This window comes from Eumetopias jubatus, unplaced genomic scaffold (assembly GCF_037043125.1).
Source record: "Eumetopias jubatus isolate StellerSeaLion01/CBP00866 unplaced genomic scaffold, mEumJub1_p1.0 scaffold_1, whole genome shotgun sequence".
NCBI lineage: Eukaryota > Metazoa > Chordata > Mammalia > Carnivora > Otariidae > Eumetopias > Eumetopias jubatus.
In genome coordinates, this window is record NW_028274807.1 from 216,014,965 (window position 1) to 216,037,895 (window position 22,931).

General features: G+C 59.6%; 2 protein-coding genes across 2 annotated transcripts; one reads left to right on the top strand and one right to left on the bottom strand.

Moving 5' to 3' along the window:
- The first annotated feature begins 8,379 nt into the window (after positions 1-8,379).
- Positions 8,380-19,807, top strand: MFSD12 (major facilitator superfamily domain containing 12). The gene is made up of 10 exons (XM_028126242.2): positions 8,380-8,723; positions 13,290-13,500; positions 15,168-15,306; positions 15,403-15,585; positions 15,804-15,896; positions 15,992-16,084; positions 16,576-16,746; positions 16,828-16,922; positions 17,698-17,828; positions 17,938-19,807. Exons 1-10 carry the CDS (start codon positions 8,426-8,428, stop codon positions 17,958-17,960), a joined length of 1,437 nt encoding a protein of 478 aa, XP_027982043.1. The 5' UTR covers positions 8,380-8,425; the 3' UTR covers positions 17,961-19,807.
- TEKTIP1 (tektin bundle interacting protein 1) lies at positions 18,059-21,633 on the bottom strand. The gene is made up of 4 exons (XM_028126243.2): positions 21,235-21,633; positions 19,034-19,272; positions 18,847-18,957; positions 18,059-18,742 (listed from the first exon to the last, which is right to left on the bottom strand). Exons 1-4 carry the CDS (start codon positions 21,315-21,317, stop codon positions 18,564-18,566), a joined length of 612 nt encoding a protein of 203 aa, XP_027982044.1. The 5' UTR covers positions 21,318-21,633; the 3' UTR covers positions 18,059-18,563.
- Between the last annotated feature and the right edge of the window lie 1,298 nt (positions 21,634-22,931).

Genomic DNA, 22,931 nt, shown 5'->3' on the forward strand with positions numbered 1-22,931 from the left:
TTTGCTCACATGTCACCTTCTCAATGAGGTTTCCCCCATACATCCTGCCTTATTTTTTCTCCATATGTTAGTTTTCTCTGTTAAAGAACAAAAAAAAAAAATTTTTTTTTGTTTTAAGTTTTGTTTATTTAAGTAATCTCTACTCCCAGTGTGGGGCTTGAACTCACCACCCTGAGATCAAGAATCACATGCTCTATGACTGAGCCAGCCAGGCACCCCTAAAGAACAAAATTTTAATGGAATAAATTTGAAGATCTAATGGGGTTTGTTAAGGGATTCATGGATGGGGCAGCATCCCATCTAGCAAGTAGAGGGGAGCTCCAAAGAATCCTACAAATTGGAAGGTTATATAGGAAGCCAGAAGGGGCAAGGATGTTCTTACCAATAGAAGAGAAAGGATTGGGCCTCCTTGCAAGGTCACTTTCCCTTAGCAGGGGGAAGAGGAAGAGGTCTTATTATGCACATTCTCTCATTTTCCTTTGGGGCAGAGAGGGAAAGTTCCTGACTGACCCATTAAGACATTTCTGGGGGAGGGGCGCCTGGGTGGCTCAGATGGTTAAGTGTCTGCCTTCGGCTCAGGTCATGATCTCAGGGTCCTGGGATCGAGCGCCGCGTCAGGTTCCCTGCTCAGCGGGAAGCCTGCTTCTCTCTCTCTCTCTCTCTCTCTGTCCCTCTACTACTCCCCCCTGCTTGTACTCTCTCTCACTCTCTCTGTCGAATAAATAAATAAAATCTTTAAAAAAAAAAAAAGACCTTTCTGGGGGAGGTTGAAGCTGCAGTTAGGTTGGTATTAAGCTCCACTTTGGTGACGTGGCCTAAATGGCTCTTTGATGGGCCTCTGGTTTTTAATACTTTTTAAAAAGATTTTATTTATTTATTTGACAGAGAGAGACACAGGGAGAGAGGGAACACAAGCAGGAGGAGTGGGAGAGGGAGAAGCAGGCTTCCTGCTGAGCAGGGAGCCTAATGCGGGGCTCGATCCCAGGACCCTGGGATCATGACCTGAGCTGAAGGCAGACGCCTCACTGCCTGAGCCACCCAGGCGCCCCATCACTTTAAAGCACCTAGAACAGTACCTCTAGGAGCTGCTCAATCCCTATCTGTTGAATAAGCAAATGAGTGCGTACAGTAAATTTCTCAGAGGCAAGTGCTTTGGAAAACAGCCAAGCAGTTCCTCAAAACATTAAACATGAAATTACCATGCGATCCAGAAATCCCACTCCTAGAGATAGACCCAAGAGAATCAACAACACATGTCCACACAGGAACTTGCACATGAACGTTTACAGCAGCACGATTCACAATGGCCAATAAGTAGAAGCAACCCAAATGCCCATCTGTTGATTAACAGATAGACAAAATGTGGTCCATTCATCTAATAGAATATTAGTGGCCATCAAAAAGAATAAATTAGGGGCGCCTGGCTGGCTCAGTCAGAATAGCCTGTGACTTGATCTCTGGGCCGTGATTTCGAGCCCCACGTTAGGTATAGAGATGATTAAGGATAAACTTAAAAAGGGCGCCTGGGTGGCTCAGTTGGTTAAGCGACTGCCTTCGGCTCAGGTCATGATCCTGGAGTCCCGGGATCGAGTCCCACATCGGGCTCCCTGCTCGGCGAGGAGCATGCTTCTCCCTCTGACCCTCCCCCCTCTCATGTACTCTCTCTCTCTCTCTCTCTCATTCTCACTCTCTCAAAATAAATAAATAAATCTTAAAAAAAAGATAAACTTAAAAAAAGAAAAAGGAATAAATTGCTGATTCATGCTACAACAGGGGTGAACCTTGAAAACATGATGCTCAGTGAAAGATGCCAGTCACAAAAGACTACAAGTGTGTGGCTCCATTCATATGAAATGTCCTGAACAGGCATATCCATAGAGACAGAAAGTTAGTGGTTGCCTGCGGCTGGGGAATTAGTGGAGACGGGGAATGGGGAGACACTGCTCATGGGCACGGAGTTTGAGTGATCAAAATGTTCTAAACCTAGACTGCAGTGATGGTTGCATAACTGTAAATATACTGAAAACCTCAGGGGCGCCTGGGCGGCTCAGTCGGTGAAGCGTCTGCCTTCCGCTCAGGTCATGATCCCAGGGTCCTGGGATCGAGTTCTACATAGGGCTCCTTGCTCAGCGGGGAGTCTGTTTTTCCCCCTCCCTCTGCCCCTCCCCCCAGCTTGTTTTCTTTCTCTCTGTCTCTCAAATAAATAAATAAAATCTTAAAAAAAAAAAAACAACCCTCAGAATTGCACACTTTAGATGGGTGCATTGTATGTGAATTAAATTTCAATAAATCTGTTCCCCTAAGAGGCAGCCCAGGGCTGAGTAAGATGAGCGTGCCTTGGAATCATGACAGACCCAGATTCCAGACCCTGATCTGTTGCTTCATGGGACATACCACCCTTGCCTTTGTCTGATCTGTTAAAAATAGTATAGGTGGGGCGCCTGGGTGGCTCAGTCGTTAAGCGTCTGCCTTCGGCTCAGGGATCGAGCCCCGCATCGGGCTCCCTGCCCCGCGGGAAGCCTGCTTCTCCCTCTCCCACTCCCCCTGCTTGTGTTCCCTGTCTCTCTGTCAAATAAATAAATAAAATCTTTAGGTAAGAAGTACAAGCGGGAAGATGGGGAAGCCCCGCCCTCAACCCCCCGCCTCTTTGGCTTGATTGACAAGGTGTTGCGCTAGAAACTGTCCTCCCCCCTCCTAAGGAACCACACAAGGAATTCAGGAATCTTCCTGTACATCAAAAAGAGAGGAACTGTTTTGAGGTTGACTTCTTTAAAAATACTTTATTTATATCCTTTAGAGAGAGAGCGAGAGCCCGAGCAGGGAGGAGCAGAGGGAGAGGGAGACAATCTCTAACAGACTCCGCACAGGGCGGGGAGCCGGAAGCGGGGCTGGATCCCAGGGCCCCAAGATTATGACCTGAGCCAAAACCAAGAGTCCCATACTTAACCGAATGAGCTACCCAGGCGCCCCTGGGGCTGATTTTGAAAGCAGTTTGCCGCTCTTTGGCATCAAGAAAAATACCTTGCGGCATGGATATTCTCTAGAAAGAATAAAAGTGTCTTCCGTCCAGTTCATGCGGAGTCCATACACACCCACACCCCCAAACAAGCAACATATAGAAGCAGCATTTATATTATTTGACTTTACATCCTTCGTGCATTTATTTGACAGCAGATCCTTTCTGCCCCGAAATTATCTTTTTTTTTTTTTTTTTCCAATTAGGCTCCACACCCACAGTGGGGCTTGAACTCATGACCCCAAGATCAAGAGTCACCAGCTCCACTGACTGAACCAGCCAGGCATCCCTTGTTTTTTCTTAGCAACATAAAGTTCTCTCAATACTTAGCCCTCAGTAAGGGCGCCTGGGGGGCTCGGTTATGTGTCCAAATCGTGGTTTCAGCTTCGGTCATGATCTCAGGGTCATGATCTCAGGGTCATGATCTCAGGGTCATGATATTGAGCCCCGCAAAGGGCTCTGCACTCAGCATGGAGTCTGCTTGGGATTCTCCCTTTCCCTCTCCCTCTGCCCCTCTCCCCAATCGCATGATCTCTCTCTCTCTCTCTCTCTCAAATAAATCAATAAAATCTTTAAAAAAAATACCTAGCCCTCAGTAAAGCCAGTAACCACAGCTGTCTAAAGTCATAAATTTCATTTTAGTTTCTCTGCATTCATTTCTGTGCCTCACTTGGAAATTTGTACAGTAGGAAGCCTGGTACGGAGTCCCAGTTTGCAGTCCCAGAAATACGAGATCCATTAAGGATGGCTTAAACTTCTGTTTTTGAAATGAATGTTATTTTGCAAATATTGTGCAAATTCATTTCATTTGTACAAAATTAGTGTAGGTAAGGCCATGGTACTCACACCATATTCCCCATCACCAGCTTGTTAACACTTCTTACTAAAACTTTTCCTACGCGCACGCGCATGCACGTGCACGCACTGCATTAGCCGCTAGAGCTGCTCAAACAAAGCACCACAAAGCCCGGGCCTAAAACAACAGAAGTGTCTTGCGCCCCAGTTCTGGGGCTTAGAAGTCCAACAACAAGGACTCGATCAGAGCTGGTTCCTTCCGTGGTCCTGAGGGAGAATCAGCGCCAGGCTCTCCCAGCTCCTGGGGGTCGCCGGCCATGCTGGGTGTTCCTTGGCTTGTCCAAGCGTCACCCCGATCTCTCTGCCTTCATCATCCCTTGGCTTCTCCGTGTGTGTCCGTCCAGCTTTCCCTTTTTATTGGGTCCACAGGGGACTGCTCCAGCGTGACATCTTAACTCACCACCTCTGCAATGACCCTATTTCCAAATAAGGTTGCATTCCAAGGTCCTGGGGTTTAGGACTGTCACCTAGTTGGAGGGAGGGGAGGGGACACAACGTGAAGCAGAAGACACACACAAATGCAGTGGTCACAGCTGCCCGAAAGAAGGGGTGTGGGGGCGGGGGCCTCAGGCCCCTGAGGAGGAGGCACCCCCACTGCTGTGGGACCTGCAGAAGGTCAGGGAGGTGGCTCCAAGCCCTACATGTGTGACTTGAGCAATTTACAGAAACTGTCTGTGCCTCAGTCTGCCGCTCCACAAAGTGGGACGATGCCTATGTCCGCCTTCAGGAGGTTGTTGCGAGGGTTTAATGAGCTTAATTCATGGCCTCCCTTAGAACTGGGGTCAATGTCACTGGAAGTGGTAGCTGGTTTGGTCCGGGAAGCTGCAGACCCTGTTACAGAGAATTTTCTAGTACTGTGGCTGCCACCCAGGGTAGTTCAGGGGACACTGGACCATGCCCAGAAACATGTTTGGTTGTGACGACTTGCGGCGGGGGGGGGGTGCCCCTGGCTTCTTGGGTGGAGGCCAGGGGTGCTGCGATGCACACAGGACAGCCCCCCACCACAGCGAACGATCTGGTCCCTATGCAGGCTCAATCCTCACCTGCCTCATCTCCCTTAGGCCACCCTGTGACCCTATTCAGCAGTGCTGCTGTCACACCCATTTCACAGAAAGGGAAACTGAGGCTTGGGGGCTGGCCTGAGACTGCCTGGTTTGATCTTGGCTGTGGGCCCCCCACAGCCACCCTGGGATCTAAGGAAGTTCCTGGTTGTTTCCCAGTTTCTAGGAATCCTCCCTCCCCTTCCATCCACCCCGCCTCTCCTCCCCCTCCCCCACCCCTCCCCCTCCCCCGCCCCTCCCCCTCCCCCGCTCCTAATCATCCAGAGCCCCTGGGGAGGAGATCAAAGTGAACCCTCCCTTCCTACCTGCAGCTGGACTGGGGGCCACCAGGGCATCCGATCTCCAGCAGGGGGTGGGGGGCAGCTGGGACGCTCTAGGGACATCAGAGGCTCGGATCTCGCTGGACCCCAAGCCTCTCTCTGTCCTATCCCAAGGGCAGGGCTTTCATCCCTCCTTTCTCACATCCTCCCTCCGGGCAGGACCTTCTCTGATCTTCCCCCACAAATCTCACACGGGCTCTTATAGGGGCATGTGTGCTCTGCACTAGGTTCCCAACCCCTGCAGCCAATGCCTGCTTCAGAATAGACGGCCCCCATCCCTACCCCCATCCATCTTTTTATCTGACTCTCCCAGCTCCTCTCAAAACCCTCCCATGGCTCCCCAGTGATCCGGAGGTCACGTCCAGACTCTGCCTGCCATTCAGTCGGCCCTCCCATGTCTGACCCCTCCAGCACCAGCACCGACAACAGAGGGGCTGGCTCTGCCCCTGCTTCAGACGAGGGGCTTCAGAAGCTTTGGGGCTCCTGCACTGTTCAGCATGAGGCCAGATCCGCCGAATGAGTGAGTCCAGGAAGGAAGGAGGGAAGGACACAGCGCAGGGGCAGCTCCCTGCCAGGGTCCGCCTTGTTCTTGTCTTCCTCCTGCCCCCCCCCGGCCGCCCCCCCAGCGTCCAGGCCAGGGAATATTTGCTGGCTACCACCCGCAGGAAAACCCAGAGATATGCTGGTGTTTCTGCCAAACGCCCCCGCTCCCCGTGCTGGGTCTGCTCGAGGGATGCTCCCTGTGGGTTCCTGACCCACACGGGGGGCTGGTAAGAGTAAACACCGGGCACCTTTTCTCTTCAGGTGGGCCCTCCCCTGTCCGAGAATAAAGAACTCAAAGATGCTGCAGATCACGCGGGGAGCCCAGTGTGGATCCTGAATCTGCCTCTTGTTAGATGTGTGCCCTCTGGCAAGGGACTTCTGTAAAAGCCTGTTTTCTCTGTAAAATGGGCAAGAAGTAGTGTAAGATCCCCTAGGGATGTGGGATGAAAGGAGATGAGAAATGTAAATACAAAGCTTAGGTGAGGGGAGCCCGGCTGACTCAGACGTGGAGCGTGTGACTCTTGATCTCCGGGTCGTGAGTTCAAGCCCAACCTTGGGGGTAGAGATGACTTAAATCAATAAATAAGAACTTAAAAAAAAGATTTTATTTATTTTTGACACAGAGAGCGTGTACAGGCAGGGGAAGCAGCAGGCAGAGGGAGAAGCAGGCTCCCGCGGAGCAGGGAGCCCGACGTGGGGCTCGATCCCAGGACCCTGGGATCCTGACCTGACCCGAAGGCAGACGCTTCACCGTTTGAGCCACCCAGGTGCCCCAATAAAGAAGAACTTTAAAAAAAATGTTAGAGAAACTTAGGCAAGTATTTTGAAACGTCATGTAAGGCTGGGGCAAGAATTTCTTTAAATCACGTTCGTTCTCCTGGAGCAACGGAAGGAGCATGCCCGGCCTTCCCGGGGGAGGAAAGAATTGAGCTTCTTGTCTCTCATCTCCTCCAAAGCGGTGACCCCTTCTCTCCCGGCTCCCACGCTAGGTTATCTCGAGTCCCCATCACCCCACCCACACCCATTTTTCAGGCTCTTTTCCATTAAAAAAAAAAGTGGGTATTGGGGTGGGTGGTCTGCATCAGTGTGAAGTTCTGGGCTAGGACCCCCTTGGGGTGCCTGAGCCTCTGGTTTGTTAGTGGGTTCCTGTCTCCCAGTTTCTGTCGGCGCTTTTGAATCTCCGCCTCCGTGCCCACCCTGCAGTCACTGGACGGATATTTCCTGAGCTCCTATGTGCCAGGCGTAGGCAGCTACCCCGTCCCCGCCTTCATGAGGATCAGAGTTCAGTGGGGGATACAGTTAATAGCTGGGGTCGGGGGGAGAGCAGATATCAGGGTTATGACGGGGGCAGCCCAGAGTACTGTATGACCGGCAGGGGAGGAGAGGGTGATGAGAAAACTTTCTGGCTGAGACTCTTAAGAGCTAACGATTATACAAGATTTTATTTTATTTTATTTTTAAAGGAATCTCTCACCCAACGTGGGGCTGGAACTCAAGACCCTGAGATCAAGAATCGCACCCTCTATGGGCTGAGCCAGCCTGGCGCCCCTATATGACTTTTAGTGTACATTATACCCATTCTAGATCTGGGAAGACTGAAACCCCACAGAGTTAAAGGACTTGTCCCAGCCGGAACAGTTAGCAGGGAGTGGGGCTGGATTTAGACCCCAGGTTTCTGGCTCCAGAGCGCAGGTGTCTAACCGCTGCTGGAGGAGGCGCGGGGGGGTGGAGAAATTGCACGCAAAGCTTGGGGGAACTTGAAACCGCTTGTGTGGTGACCCCGTCGTGGGAGGACCGTTGGAGGAGAGTGGGGAGGGGTTCTGAGCGCAGGCCTTGGGTGGTGTCGCATGCACCTGACTCACTGCGTCCCCGAGCACGCCCTCCCCGCTCTCCGGGCCTGTTTTATCGCGTGTGAAATGGGAGCCACTCGCCCCGCTTCCCTCCCGGCTTGGGTGAGAAAACCCACGTGGGGCATTTGGCAGAGTCAGCGCTCATTAAATGCCAGCTGGTGTTATGATGATTACCCCCATTATTATCCTTAATAACTAATTAATTAGAACTAATGCGTCCTCTCCGCGTGCGACTGGGTCTTTCCGGGCCGGCAAGTTGGGAAGTTACGGGACCCCGAGGAGTGGCGAGCTCAGGCTCAGAATTCTCCCCCATCCCCCACGCCCCCAGCCCACCCCGTCCTCCCCCGCCCACACATTAGGCCTCGTAAAGCTGCGGGCAGGCTAGGGTGGCGCGGCCCTGAAGGCAGGAGTCTGGGTGTGGGCGCCCCTTGCGTCGCCCCCCCAACCGGTGAGGGTCCCGCTAACGCCAAGGTGAGCCGTCGGGCGCTAGGACCGTCCCACCCCGTCGGCGCAGGGCGTGGGGGCCGGACTGGCCCCGAGGCCACGCCCCCCTCTGGTTAGTGGCTCTCGGGCCCCGGCGCGCGGCCCCGATTGGTGGAGGCGGCCGCCAGCATTCCCCGTCCCGCCCCACGCGGGCCTTAATCCGGGGTTCGGGGCCCTGCGGCTGCAGGCGCGCTCGGCCGAGCGGGCTTGGGCGGTGGCGCGGGGCGGGGGGGGGCCGGGCGCTGACGGCTCGCGCGCGGGGGTTGCGTCGGGCCGGCCCGGGTACGGAGCGCGGCCATGGGCCCGGGGCCCCCGGCGGCCGGAGCGGGGGCGCCGCCGCGGCCACTGTCGGTGGCCGCGCGGCTGAGCTACGCGGTGGGCCACTTCCTCAACGACCTGTGCGCGTCCATGTGGTTCACCTATCTGCTGCTCTACCTGCACTCGGTGCGCGCCTACAGCTCGCGCGGCGCCGGCCTGCTGCTGCTGCTCGGCCAGGTGGCCGACGGGCTGTGCACGCCCCTCGTGGGCTACGAGGCCGACCGCGCCGCCGGCCACTGCGTCCGCTGCGGCCCCCGAAAGGCCTGGCACCTGGTCGGTAAGTCGCGGCCGAGCCTGTCCCCCCTCTGGCTTGAGCCTCCCGCCTTCTGACTGCCTGCCCCGGGGCCTTCCCCTTCTGCCTGCCTGCCCCGGGGCCTGAGCCTCCCCCAACGCACTGTTTGTCCCGGGGCCTGAGCCTCCCTCCGCTGCTAGCCTGCCTGCCCCGGGGCCTGAGCCTCCCCCCTCTGCCTGCCCGCCCCGGGGCCTGAGCCTCCCCCCTCTGCCTGCCCGCCCCGGGGCCTGAGCCTCCCCCCTCTGCCTGCCTGCCCCGGGGCCTGAGCCTCCCCCCTCTGCCTGCCCGCCCCGGGGCCTGAGCCTCCCCCAACGCACTGTTTGTCCCGGGGCCTGAGCCTCCCTCCGCTGCTAGCCTGCCCCGGGGCCTGAGCCTCCCCCCTCTGCCTGCCCGCCCCGGGGCCTGACCTCTCCTAGCCCGCCGCCTGCCATGGGCTCCCCGGCTCTGCCTGCCTGCCTGCCTGCCCTACTTACGTCCTGAAGCTCCTCTGTCCGGCTGCTTAGTACCTTTCTATTGCCCCATCCTTGACCTCCTCCATTTGTCTGCTTAACTGCTCTGTACTTCTGCCACCTGACCACTCATGTGACCTTCCAGTGGCACTTCCCTTTGTCTTTCTGTCTGACCCCCATGGGCACCCTGAACCCTCTCTAGATTGGGTCTGACTGCCTGGTGCCACCTCTGTCAGCCCGCCTGGTCCGGCTTGACTTTTCCATTTGTCTGTCTGGGTGACAACTCTGTCCGAGTGAGGGTCAGGCTGCCTGGAGCCCCCTCTGTCAGTCTGTCCCATTTCTCCAGCGCACTCCTGCCCATCCTCTGCCCCATCATGGGGAACCTGGTGCTCGGGAGGTTTAGGGGTGCTGCGCTGGGGAGCCAAGACTTGGGGGCCAAATAAGACCGAAGAGGCAGGGGCCTGCGTGTGTCTGGCTGAGGAGGATGGGGTCTGCGGGCCCAACAGGGTCAACGTGGGTCCTGGGGTAGTTGTCAGAACACCTCTGTTGGTGAGGGGAGGAGGCGGGTCCCCCAGGAGCTGGGGTGTCCTGCCCAGTGCACACATTTGATAAGGCCTGCCTCCCAGCATCCCTTCTCTGCCGCCATGGATCCTGGACCATGAGATTAGCCCCAGCCGCTTTCTCTGCTGTTCTTTCCCTGGCAGAGGTGCCTGCTGCATCCTGGCATCTGGGTTCCGCTGGGCATTTCAGGAGACAGGCATAGGAATCCTGCCCAGTCCTGTGAATTCTGGGTGGCAGCTTTCTAGAAGATAGGAGGGGCTGACCACTGCCCTCCTTGCCCTTGGGAGCAGTGGCCAGGGAGGCAAGGATTCACCCTGGGCCCTGGCGAGTGCTGTTTTTGCAGGGTGCAGCAGATCTCCAAGTGGCCCAAGTGGCCGGATGTCAGGTTTCTTAGGCACTGAGGACACCCAGGCTGCTCTTGGGTCACTTGAGACCATAGCAGCCAGGGAGGGAAGCAGGGGGAGACAGGAGACTCCGACAGACTGGTGATCACCTTGTCTGAAAAACAGACGCGAGAGGTACCCGTCTTTGGGCCAACGTTGGGATTGCTTGCAGAGCTGAGCCTAGTCTTCAATGCAGTTTTGTTCATAATAGATAAACTCATGCACAAACACACAAGACAGCTCCTAGGCCTGATAGGTGACAGAGGTGGGGAGTCTTTTCTCTGGGTCGGGCAAGGGAGACACCCCTGAGGAGACGGAGCCAGCTGTGGGAACGTAGCTGAGCAGTGGACACTGCATGTGCCCCCAGGCCTGACTGTGTGCCCCTCTCGTAGGTGGGAGGGTCCACCTGACCCCGTAGGAAAGAATCTGAGTTCCCCCGGCAGAGGCAGTGGTTAGGCACCTTTGTAAATAAAGAACTGAAGGCTTTGTGTTTATGTAAAACAGGCCTGGGGGACCTCAAGGCCTCCACCTGCACCCCTTTTCTGCCTCAGGGTGAGCATGTGGGGAGATCCAGGAGGATCTGTGGAGAGAAGAAACTGGGGCAGCCCCTCTTGGCCTGATAAGTTGGCTTGCGTGAATCACCTTGGAAACAGTGCCCACTTCTCTTTATTTTTGCCTCTGAGCCTATGGGTGGTGGGTTCACTTTTCCCCTTAGCAGGCCCCCTGGGCTCCCCTGCTCTAGCCCAGAGAGGACCCTTCTAGCCCAGAGAGGACCCTTACAGCCACACATGGATTTTTCCCGTGGGATCCAGGCTGGGGCATGTGGGTGAACTGGGTTTCATAAGGGAGAAGCGGAGCTCTGAAGCTTTGGGGATTTGAGGGATGAATAGGAGTGTGTGGGAGGGGGCTTCCAACCCACTGAAAGAGCTGTGCAAGGGTGACACAGCACAGCTTTGAAGCTGCTGAGGCAGGAAGTGGCCGAGAGCCACAGGAGCTCCCACTTTCATACGTTAACTCCTGGTTCTCATGCTGACTTTGGGAGCTGGGTATTTTCAATGTCTGTACTTTTTTTTTTTTTTAAGATTTTATTTATTTATTTGACAGAGAGAGAGACACAGCGAGAGAGGGAACACAAGCAGGGGGAGTGGGAGAGGGAGAAGCAGGCTCCCTGCCAAGCAGGGAGCCCGATGTGGGGCTTGATCCCAGGACCCTGAGATCATGACCCGAGCCAAAGGCAGACGCATAATGACTGAGCCACCCAGGCGCCCCTCAATGTCTGTACTTTCTGGAAACTGTGGCCCAGGGAGGGAAAGTCACTTGCCCGAAGTCCCCCGGCCAGGCAGCCTCATCCAGGCAATGGTTAACCTGGCCTGGCCAGCTTCAGGGTAGATTCTGGCCAGGGCAGCACATTCTTCTGACTAGAGTCTACATAGTTTGTGCCTGGCCCTGAGGCGGCCCCTGGGGCCCCCAGGCATGAGCTTAGGTTGCCCCTCCCAGGCCCCAGTTCCAGAGAAAATAGCAAGGAAGGGTGCCTTTGCTTTCATTTCCCCATCCCAGGATGTGGAGGCAGCCCCAGGGCCTACGGCATGAGGTCCTGAGCCTGGAGGGAGAGGGGAAGGCCAGCTGCCAGGCCCAGCAGGGGAGGGTGCTGAGCTGGGCCTGTCCTGGCAGAGGGAAGGAGCATGGCTCAGGCCCCAGCGGCTCACACGCTGAACCTGTCTTCATCTGGAAAGTGGGGAGAATAGGGACACCCACTTCTTGGGGCTGTAAGTGGACGACATTAGTATAATTATTCACTCACCCAAAAGATATGTGCCAGGCTCCGTGCTGGTGGCCAGGGCTCCAGAAGTGACCTCAAGAGACCTATTGCCCACTCTCCCAGAGCCCGGTCTCTGCTGGGGGAGGCAGACAGGAAACAAGCCGAGACAAAAGAATCCCTGTGTGGGCTAAGGCATGTGAGAGGAAAGCCGTGTTCAGATGGACTGTGTCAGCGCAGGGAGGGGACTGCTGGGGACTGTGGTGGTCAGGGAAGTGTCAGCACAGGGAGGGGACTGCTGGGGACTGCAGTGGTCAGGGAGAGCTTTGTTGAGGAGGTGGCATTTGAGTTTAGTCCTGAGGCACAAAAGGATGTGAGGGGAACAGTGGGCACAGCTGGTGCAAAGGCCCTGGGGCAGGACCGAGCCTGGTGTGCTGAGGCTAGGAGGCCTCCTGTGTGGCTGGAGCAAAGGTGGTGGGGGGGGGCAGGTCCTGCAGGGCCTGTTGGCTGCCCCCGTGGACTTGGGCTTCTTCTGAGGTATCAGGTAAAGAAAAGACCCCCTCATGAGCTGATAGGGACACCGGGGCTCCGGGAGGGCAGGGTCCACTGTAGCTTCGCCCAGCATCACCTGGCCTCCTGACTGCTGGGTGCGCGGTGGGACGCTTGGCAGGAGCTGGGGGGGGGAAGCCCTGCCAGGAGGCGGGAAAGCAAGCGTGTCTGTGGCGGGCAGTGCTCCAGGGGACCCCGCAGGTGCTCTGTGCTTCTGTTTCCCCACCTGTCACCAAGGGAGCACCCCTGGGGAGCCCGAGGCTAGCAGGGGGGAAGCCCCATTCTTGTCCTGTCTTATCACGTGGCCGTAGGTCCTGGCCCTGCTCTTGTCCTTGCAGCACATGACCTTGGGAACACAACAGCCCGTTGTGTGTCTGTTTCCCCGTCAGACACTGGGGGCACATAACCTGAACTGACAGGTGGAGCCCTGCTGTCCTCTTGGGCTGCATGACCTCGGGGACCCCAGGGCTCCCTGCCTCGGTTTCCCCATTTTTTTAAGATTTTATTTATTTATTGGAGAGAGAGAGAATGAGAGAGAGAGAGCGTGAGAGGGAAGAGGGTCAGAGGGAGAGGCAGACCCCCCGCCGAGCAGGGAGCCCGATGCAGGACTCGATCCCGGGACTCCAGGATCATGACCTGAGCCGAAGGCAGTCGCTTCACCAACTGAGCCACCCAGGCGCCCATCGGTTTCCCCATTTGTCACAGGACCTACTCCCCAGGAAAGCCTTGGGCTGCGGACCCCCCACCCCAACTGTGACTGCGGAAGGGTCCCCACCCGGCCAGGCCCTGGGAGCCCGGGGCTGGTGTGGGAAGGCCCCGTGGTGTGACCTCCCCCGTGTCTGCTCACCCACAGGTACCATCTGTGTCCTGCTGTCCTTCCCCTTCATCTTCAGCCCGTGCCTGGGCTGCGGGGCAGCCACGCCCGAATGGGCCGCCCTCCTCTACTACGCGCCCTTCATCGTGATCTTCCAGTTCGGCTGGGCGGCGGCGCAGATCGCCCACCTCAGCCTCATCCCCGAGCTCGCCACCAATGACCACGAGAAGGTGGAGCTCACGGCCCTCAGGTCCGGCCTCCGCGCGTGCACAGCGGGCCAGGCCGGGAGGCGGGGGCCCTTCTGCGTTCGGGCGCTGCTTGGCTGTGCGGCTCTGGGACAGCGGGTCCCCGCTCACGCGCCTCTAAAACCGTATTAGTCGGCCGTTGCCGCGTTAACGGCCACAAGCTAGCAGCTTCAGACAGCACGCACCTATCAGCTCACGGTTCCTGTGGGGTGGGGTCTGGCTCTGCTTAGCTGTATTTTCTTTTTTTTTTTTTTAAATATTTGAGAGTGGGGGGAGAGGCAGAGGGAGAGGGAGAATCTCAGACTCCACTCAGCGTGGAGCCTCACACGGGTCTCGATCTTGCGACCCTGAGGTCTTGACCTGAGCGGAAACCAGGAGTTGGATGCTCGACCAACTGAGCCAGCCAGGCGCCCCACCACTTAGCTGTATTTTCTGCTCCGTGGTCTCCCGTCAGGGTACTGGTTAGGGCAGGGGTCTCAGCTTAGGTTTTTCTAAGGATTTCCTGATTAGGTCTGGGCCGCCCAGGATAATCTCCCTTAATTCTAGCTGCAGAAGCCCTTTACCTTCACCACAAAATGTTGCCTCAACAAGGGGGTGACATCCCGTGTTCGTAGGTCCCCTCGCCCAGGGGAGGGACAAGACGGGGTGGGACCAGGGCCATCTTAGAATCCTGCCTGCAGGATGCAGCCAGCACTTGGCCTGTTGACTTGCTTGGGGTATTGACAGAGGTTCTGCTGGATAGGATGATACTAGGAGCATTTATGGAGTGCTTGCTGTGTGCAGGCACATTTCTAGGCCCTACACGCCAGTTACTGTCTTTAATCCTCCTGGCCATCCCGAGATTTGTCACGTGTCCTTGAGAGGGTCTGGGCAGCGTGCGTCCCGGTGGGACAGTGTGTGCCCGGAAGAGGGCGGGGGCTCGAGCTCCGGGAGGAAGGCCTGGAACAGGCGGCGGGGCCAGCGTGGCTGGAGCTCGGGGAAGGGCTGGCCCACGGGAGGGCGCCCGCGAGGTGTGCACGCCTCTTGCTGTCGTGGAAGCATCTTCAGTGCGGCCCAGCCTGGCTTCCTCCCCACCCTGCCTTTGGGTTCCACATTCGGGCGTGGCTGGCCCCAGTGACAGGGGTTGCCCAATGCCCAGGCCCCTGAGGGCCCCAGCTGGCGGGTGGCTTGTGAGACCAGGCTCTGGGGCATCTTCTACCGGCAGGCACTTCCCTGCCAGCCTTGTGGCCTCTTCACTTTGATCTCTGGCTATTGGTCCCACTCTCAGAAAGGGAAACTGAGTCCTCATGTGCGATCCAGAGGCTCTGCCCCCGCACCCCCAGCCCCTGGAGGGGCACCGCTCCGGGGCTACAAGCAGGAGGGGCCCCGGATGCTTCCGGACCACGGAGCCCTGGCCCCGTCAAGGCCCAGGATCTGGGAACCAAGAATCCCCAGTCCTGGCTTCCGAGCGTCTCAGGTCTTCCCGGAGTCTCTGTACCCCCGGCCCCGGCAGCTGGGATGTCAGTCATCACATAACGGGCGGCAAGGGCTCTGCTGTGGCCACCCAGTGTTGGGCGGCCGAACGCCCCCCCCAGCCAGAGATTCCCTGGAGGCCTGAAGTGGCTTTGGCAGCGTGGCCGGTGGCCGTGTGCTTTCCTGGGCCCCGCGCTGAAGCCCGCCCTGCCCCCGCCAGGTACGCCTTCACCGTGGTGGCCAGCATCACCGTGTACGGTGCCGCCTGGGTGCTGCTCCACCTGCAGGGCTCCCCGAGCTTGGGGGGGTCCCGCAGGGTCACTGACCAGCTGGGCATCCAAGACGTGCTGGTGTTCCAGGTGAGCGGGGCCTGGCTGGGACACCCCGGTGGCCCCAAACCCGGGGCCCGGGCTGAGAGTGTGGCCGCTGACCCCTCTCTCCTGCCTGGCCTCCAGAACCTCTCCCTGCTGGTGGTGGGAGTTGGAGCCGTCTCTTCACTGCTGTTCCATCTGGGCACCAGGGAAGGGCGCCGGCCTCGGGCGGAGGAGCCGGACGAGCACAGCCCGCTGCTGGCCCCCACCACCGCCCGGCCCCTGCTGCTCTGGAAGCACTGGCTCCGAGAGCCGGCCTTCTATCAGGTGCACTGCCCGGGGTGGGGCGGGGCACAGGGCTGGGGGGGTGCAGGGCTCTGGGCAGGGATGGCGGACATGGGGTGGGGGGGACACAGTTTCTTTGCCGCCCTCCCTCCGTCACTGCTCCCCGCCCCACCAGCCTGGCGGCCAGTCACCACGAGCGGCTCACGTAGGCACCCCCCCCACAGCCCCCCGACCCGAGCCTTTGGTTTGCCTGCCCACAGGTGGGCTTGCTGTACATGAGCACGAGGCTCATTGTGAACCTGTCCCAGACGTACATAGCCATGTATCTCACCTACTCCCTCAACCTGCCCAAGGTGAGCTGTGGGGGCGGGGGGGGCACGGATGGCGCAGGGGGCGCGGCCCCGGGGCCCCTGTGCCCCCCGTGCCCACATCCACTCTGCCCCAACAGAAGTTCATTGCCACCATCCCGCTGGTGATGTACCTCAGCGGTTTCTGCTCCTCCTTCCTCATGAAGCCAGTCAACAAGTGCATCGGGAGGAATGTAAGTGGGCAGGATGGGGTGGGGGGTGGGGGTGGGGGCCCCCACAGCTGAGGACGCCCGGGACCCCGAGAACCGGTGGCTCCGGACCGCGGCGTCCAGCCCGTGGCAGCCCCGGGGCTGGCTTCTGCGTGGCTCAGGGCTACAGCGCTCTAGGACTCCGTGCTGCCTGGGGCCGTGGCCGGCGGTGGCCTGCAGCCCTGGAACTCTGGCCGGTGCAACTAAGGAACTCGACACGTCACTGTGTTTGATTTTAATGGATCTGCGTCTGGCTGCAGCCAGCTCCGTCTCCACACAGCTGCCCGGGGCTGGCTTGGCGCGCTTAGTGCCCCTGGCTCCAGAACCCTCTGAGGTCCGAGCTCGGGGTGCCGCAGGGAGGGTCCAGCTGGACCCCCTCCCTGCTGCGGCCGGGCATGGGGTACGGCCGGCTGAAGACCAGGGAGGGCAGGCGCCACGCAGTGAGGTGGCGCTGATGCTGGCCGGCTCCCCCGCAGCTGACCTACTTTGTGGGCCTCCTGGTGATCCTGGCCTTCGCCGCCTGGGTGGCACTGGCAGACGGGCTGGGCATGGCCGTGTATGCGGCGGCTGTGCTGCTGGGCACGGGCTGCGCCACCATCCTCGTCACCTCGCTGGCCATGACGGCCGACCTCATCGGCCCCCACACGGTGAGGCTGAGGGAGGGGCGGGGCGGGGGCTGGGGGCCGCGGCTGGGCTGCGGGGGCTGACCTCCCTGCTCGTGTACCCAGCACAGCGGAGCCTTCGTGTACGGGGCCATGAGCTTCTCGGATAAAGTGGCCAATGGGCTGGCAGTCATGGCCATCCAGAGCCTGTATCCCTGCTCGTGAGTGCTCTTTGTTCATTTACTCGTTTAGTAAGAACGTGCTGTGCGTGCTGAGTGCCAGGCACTGCCCCAGGTCTGGGGGTTCAGCCTGGACGAAGGCCAGCACACGGGTGCGGCCCGCACACTGGGGAGACCCGCTTGTTCCTGACCTGTGGCACTTGGCGGGCTGTTGTGCGCTGGGGACACAGCGTCCGGACATACTGGGGAAGTAGGAGTGGGCAGGGCCAGGGCAAAGCCAGAATCTGTGTTCGGACCCTCAGAACCCAGGGTTCCGGATCCAGATGGTTCTAGACCACTCGGTGGAGACTTGTAGAAGCCTGGGATCTGGGAACAAAAGCCTGTTCCTCTGTCCTCACTGACTTGGGGGCAATACTGGCCCCTTTAATAAGCACAGAACTGTGTCATCCAAACCAGTGGCAAGGGGGTGTAGAAAACAGCACTCATGGAGACCTGTCTGGGGCAAGAGGTCAGGGAGGGCTTCCTTGAGGAGGTAACATGGGACTGGAGACCTGTTAGGGAGTTCCAGGCAAATGGGGAGGAACCACCAGTGCGAAGGTCCTGTGGTAGGACTGGGCTTGGCGTGTTGGAGGAACAGGGGGAGGCCCGTGCGGTTGGAGCAGAGTAAGGGCAGGGAGGGGATGGGGCAGATGTGGGAGGAGGGTGTGGGTGGTTGAGGGTGACCCCCTGGTTCTGGCTACCCAACAGCTGAGCAGGAGGTCCAGGCTGCAGGGACCTGACAGATGGCAACTCACCTGCTTCTGCCCCCCCCCTCTAGCTTGGAGATTTGCTGCAGGGCCTGCACGGGCTTCTACCGCTGGGTGATGGTGGCCGCCACTGGCGGTGTGGGCGTGGCCGCCACCCTCTGTCTCTGCAGTCTCCTCATCTGGCCCATTCGCCTGCGGAGTTGTGAGTCCCAGCCGCGCCCCACCCCCGCGGGCCAGGGGCTGGAGGGCTGGGTCCGGGGCAGCCCCCCCCCCCCCCCCCACTGATTCCACTCCACCCCTTTCTCCTGCAGGGGACCCTGGAGCCCAGCCCTGATTCCACAGGCGCCACGGTTGCCGTCCTGTGCACATGAACTCTGTACATTCCAGGCCCAGCTGAGGCCAGGAGCAGCCCTCCCTCCGTGCCGCCCCCACCTCCCATCCCTACCCCCCCCATCCTTGCTGGCTGTGGGGGCAGGACAGTCAGGATCCCAGACACGGAGCTCAGCCCTCTGGGATCCAGGGGTGCGCCCGGCTCACCCCTCACCCCAGGCTTGGGTGCAGTTTCCTGCGTGCCGCCAGGTCCCTCGACCATGACGTGGTCAGTGAGCCTGACAGGAGCCTCAGGCAGGGGTAGGGAGGAGCAAGTCCCGTGCTCTGTGCCCAGGCCACTGCTGGACACGAATAAAGAGCCACCCGTGGGTGAGGGCTGTGGTCTCAGCTGTGTGCCCAGAGCCCAGAGTGAGGAGAGGGCGGCTGGTATGCCCTGCGTCTGTCTGCCTCTGGCCCAGTTTTGGTCACTGGCGTCTTGGTTGGTGGCGGGGGGGGGCTCCCTTGATCTGGCCGCTGGATCACCCAAGGTCCCCGGGGTCCCCAGAGGTGGACGGATGCACGGGGGTGGCGTCCCTGCAGCGGGTGGTGTCGGGCAGCATGAACTTTATCAGTGGATGGGCGTGTAGATGGATGGCGGCCGCTGGTTGGTGGAGGGACAGTATGGCTCCAGGTCCCATTGCCTATAGTTCTGTGCGGTGTAGCGGGGGCGCTGGGGAACCGACAGGAACGGCACGTAGTCGGGGCCCTGCCACGGTGACTCCGCCCGGTGCCGGGGCCTGTTGACCACTGTGGGGGGCCGGGACCCAGGTCACCGCCTGTCCCCGCGCAGTTTGAACCGCAGCCGAGGTGGCCTTGCTCCCCCGATCGCCCCCCACCCCCGCCCTGCTCACCGTATTCCTTGCCCCGGATGGGTCGGTCTGTCCACCACGTCCTGGGGGCCCTGTACTGGGCGGGGAGGGCAGGGTCGGACCAGGCGGTCTCCCGGAGGCGCTGGGTGTAGGCTGTTGGGGGCGGGGTAGGAAGTCATCTGTGGTCCTTGCCCCCCCCCCCTTGGGGCAGGCCAGGCTGAGCACTCACCCAAGGGCATGCTTTGCTCCCGGTGACCGTGACATCCATGCCATTGCGCATAGGCCTGGCGGTACGGGCTGTCCAGGGCCCGCGGGAGCCTGCACCGGGCTTCCCGGGACTCGGAGTTGGTCAGGCCGGTGTACCACAGCTGACTGGCTGCATCGCGCCCCATGGGGGCGTACTTCCAGCGCACTGCCTGCCTGATTGCCGGTGTCCAGCGGGGCCCCTCCACGGACAGGTAGTCATCGCTGAGGGGGTGAGGGCAGGAGACAGAGGCTGAGTCTGGGGCCCACCCCTGCCTCAAATGGGCCTTCTCACCCTCTGCCCTGCATTGCCGGCATGCGCGCCCCCGGCCCCGCCCGGCAGAGGAGGGAGGGGTGCTAAGCCCTGTAGTCCCCGCCCCTCTAACCCCCCGGGGACCCTCATTAAAACGTCCACTGTGTCAGCACTTCCGGCCCGTCCCCCCAGGGACAAGGGGTGGCAGGGGGGCGCCTGTGCCAGGAGGCCTCTGCTGCCAGAGCCCGTCCTAGGCTGGACATTAGGACAGCTTCCCTAAGGAGGCAGCTGCAGCCCAGTGCAGGTGGGTGTACAAAGGCCCTGGGGCAGCAGGGGACGGTGTAAGGAGCGGGGCTGCAGTGCAGAGATGGAAGTACGCTACCAACAATCAAGGTCGAGGGGCGCCCGGTGGCGCAGTCGGGGGAGCATGTGACTCGATCTCGGGGTTGAGTTTGAGCCCCATGTTGGGTGTGGAGACGACTCAAAAATAAAATCTTAAAAACTGAATCTCTATGTGGTACCATTAAAAATAAAAGCAGGATAAAAAACCCCAAAGTGGAAGAAACCCCCAAAGCTGCTAAAGCTGCAGGGAAACTTGCTTGGGCAGAAACTTCAAATGGCCGTTCCTTCCAGAAGGCCTGGTAGTAGCAGCACTGCCTGAGAAGACGAGCAGGCGCTTCGCCCCGGTGGTTGGGGCGCTGTTGACCACAGGCTCTTTCACCTGCGCCCTGCACAGCCCAGAGATCACGGAAGACTGGAAACCCACAGGTCTCCTTGAGGGTGGGTGAGCCTGGAAGGTTCTGGGACATCAGTCTTGGGAACCCGACACACACTGAGTTTGCCACGCGCTCAAAGGGGAACTTCACGATCATCTTGGGTACCCCGCCCTTGTGAAACAAACACTTCTGAACTGTAACGTGCACAGGATTTGTAAAACACAATGACTATGGTCTAACGTAACGATGAGAAGTAGGTCTCTCTCGGTCAAATGTCAGTTTAACAAATGAAGAGCAGCACCTCAGAGCTGGAAAAAAACCCCAAACGAATGCTTGCTTGGTCCACAATCCAGAGAGTTCCTGCCCCTTGAAACAGCCTGAGGAAACAGTCCATGTGAGCCACGGCCGCCGGCCCCTGCACCCGGGTTTCCAGCGTGTGCTGCACGTCCCCCTTCAGCACAGACGTGCAGTGGGGCGGCCCAAAGGCACCTGTCTTCCTACATCTGCACAGTCCCCCATTACAGTGTATTTCCCCAGTCCGCTGCAGTGAAAGGGCCCCCCAAAATCCATGCCCGCCTGGTATCTCAGAACCCCACTGGGAAACAGTCTCAGCAGACAACAGTTGCTAAGCTGCAGGCCTCTGGGGCTGGGCTGGCCCTCGTGCAGTGCCTGGTGTCTCTGGAAGGGGGAGCCTGGACAGAGAAGGCTATGTGATGCCGGGGCACAGATCGGGGTGATGGGTCCTTAGAGGGCACCGAGGACTGCCAGAAACGCACTAGAACGGGGAGACCCTGCTCCCTTAGGCCCCAGAAGGAACCAGCCCTGACGACCCCTTGATCTCTGACTTGGGGCTTCCAGAACCGGGAGAGAGTAAATCTTCGTGGTTTCAGGCCCCAGCACCCCAGCCTGGTGGTTCTGTGAGGGGAGCTGCAGAAGACTCCTGGAGACACCTGGTCAGTTCTGCGGGCCGTGCCCATGCCCACAGCGGAACCCTGACCTGCGGTGCCCACGCGCACCCTGCTCTGGCCACAGGTGGGGAGGGGAGTACGAAGGTGCAGGTGGGGCAGGAGATGCAGGGTGCAGCCAGGTTAGGATGGGGTGAGGGTACAGCACCAACATGCCTTGACTGAAGAGTAAATGACACACAAGAGAAGCCAAACCAAATGCCATCAGGCCTGAAACGCCGAGGTGGCGCATGGGGCCGTGGCGGGCACTCACCTGTACAGAGGTGCTGGGAAATCTGCTTCAAGGGTCCCCCGGGGGACGTAGGGCCGGGCAGCCTCCCGCCGCAGGGTCTGCATGTCTGCCTCTGGGTCCCCAGGGGCTCATGCCTGGAAGGCCTGTGGGGCCATTGTTGACAGCGACAAAGGCCACCCTTGGTGTCCTGGCAACGGTACTGGCCAGCGCTGGCCCCCATCCAGACAGCTCCCTCCCTCCCCCAGCAGAGGACGGCAGGATGGCAGGGCCAGGCGGGGGGAGGCACGAGTGAGGCGGTGGCCGTGAGCCCCGGGCTCCCTGGGCCCGACCTGGGGCTCCCACCTCCTCCTCTCTGGGCCTCTCAGAACCACCCCACGGGCTCTCTGGGCCGTGCCGTCCGGCGCACCCTTCCAGGAGCGCCAGCTGGGACCCCCCACATTCCCAGCCCTCCCTCCTCACCCCCAACCCTGTCCCTCTTCTGCTTCTGAGATACACTCAGAGCAAGACCTGCAGGCATGCATGCACAGCAGCTCGGTCCACAGCCCGCAAGTGCACTGAGGACACACGGACCACGGTCCCCCACACGCTGCCCCGGGGACGGACCCCGAGCCCACGACGCTCAGGGAGGGAACCAGACACAGAAGGCCACACGCGGTGTGCGTCCATTTATGTGAAACACCCAGAACAGGCACATCCACGGACGGGAAGGGGGCTCGTGGGTGGTGGGGGGAGTGACAGCTGATGGGTGATGGGGACGGGGTTACAGAATGTTCTGGAGCGAGAGACAGCAGCACAACCTCACGAATGTACCAAAAATCACTGAATTACATCCTTTAAGATGGTAAATGGCAATGCATATTTTACCACGGTAACGAAAAACGTAACAAGAACTGGAAATACGCCTGCCCCTCACTTGCACCTGCTCCTGGCTGCCTGGGCCGCGCCTCCTTCTGGCTCTGTGCCCGGCCCTGCTGCTGGGTCTCACGGCAGTCTCCTCCCTCCCCTCTCGGTGCACGCCCAGGGCTCCCGCCGCCTCGGGGTAGAAGCCCAGGTCCCTGCAGCCCCTGCCCTGTCCCCTCCCCTGTGCGGCTCCAGAGCCTCCGCAGGGACTGAGCCCTCGGTCCGCAGCGCCACCCCTGCTCCCTGCTCTCCGGGCCCCTGATCACACAGCTCAATCTCTGGATTCAAAGGTGCCCTTCCCCCAGGGCCTCCTGCCCCCTGTCGCAGCCACCCGTGCTTCTCACTGTCCACCACAGACGGGGCCCATGAGGGCAGGCGCGGCGTCTGGTGTCTCTGGTCCCCACTGCCCCGGACAGGGCTCCTCACCTGCAGGGAAGAGCCTGGGTGCTGGCCAGCCGTGGGCAGCTGCTCGCTGTAGGGGGGCTCACCCCTCTTCTCAGGAACCCCTGGGGCCCCCTGACCTGCCGGGTCCTGCTAGAGTCACCACTCCTCTGGCCTGGGCTGGCTTTCCTCTCCGGCCCCAAGACCCTCTGCTCCCCTTGATCACCTCCAAATCCCCCTCTTCTATGGTCCTCACGGCGTCCTCAGGCCCCGCTCCTGCCGCCCCCCCACGTCCTCCCCTGCGGCCTCCCTGCCCCCCACGGGCCCCTGCCCCTGGCCTGTGCCGCACGCCCCACTACTACTAAATCGCTTTCCCTTTCCCGCAAAAGCTACATTCAAGGATCAACAGAAACAACTCTTGCCTGCCCCCCCAGCCT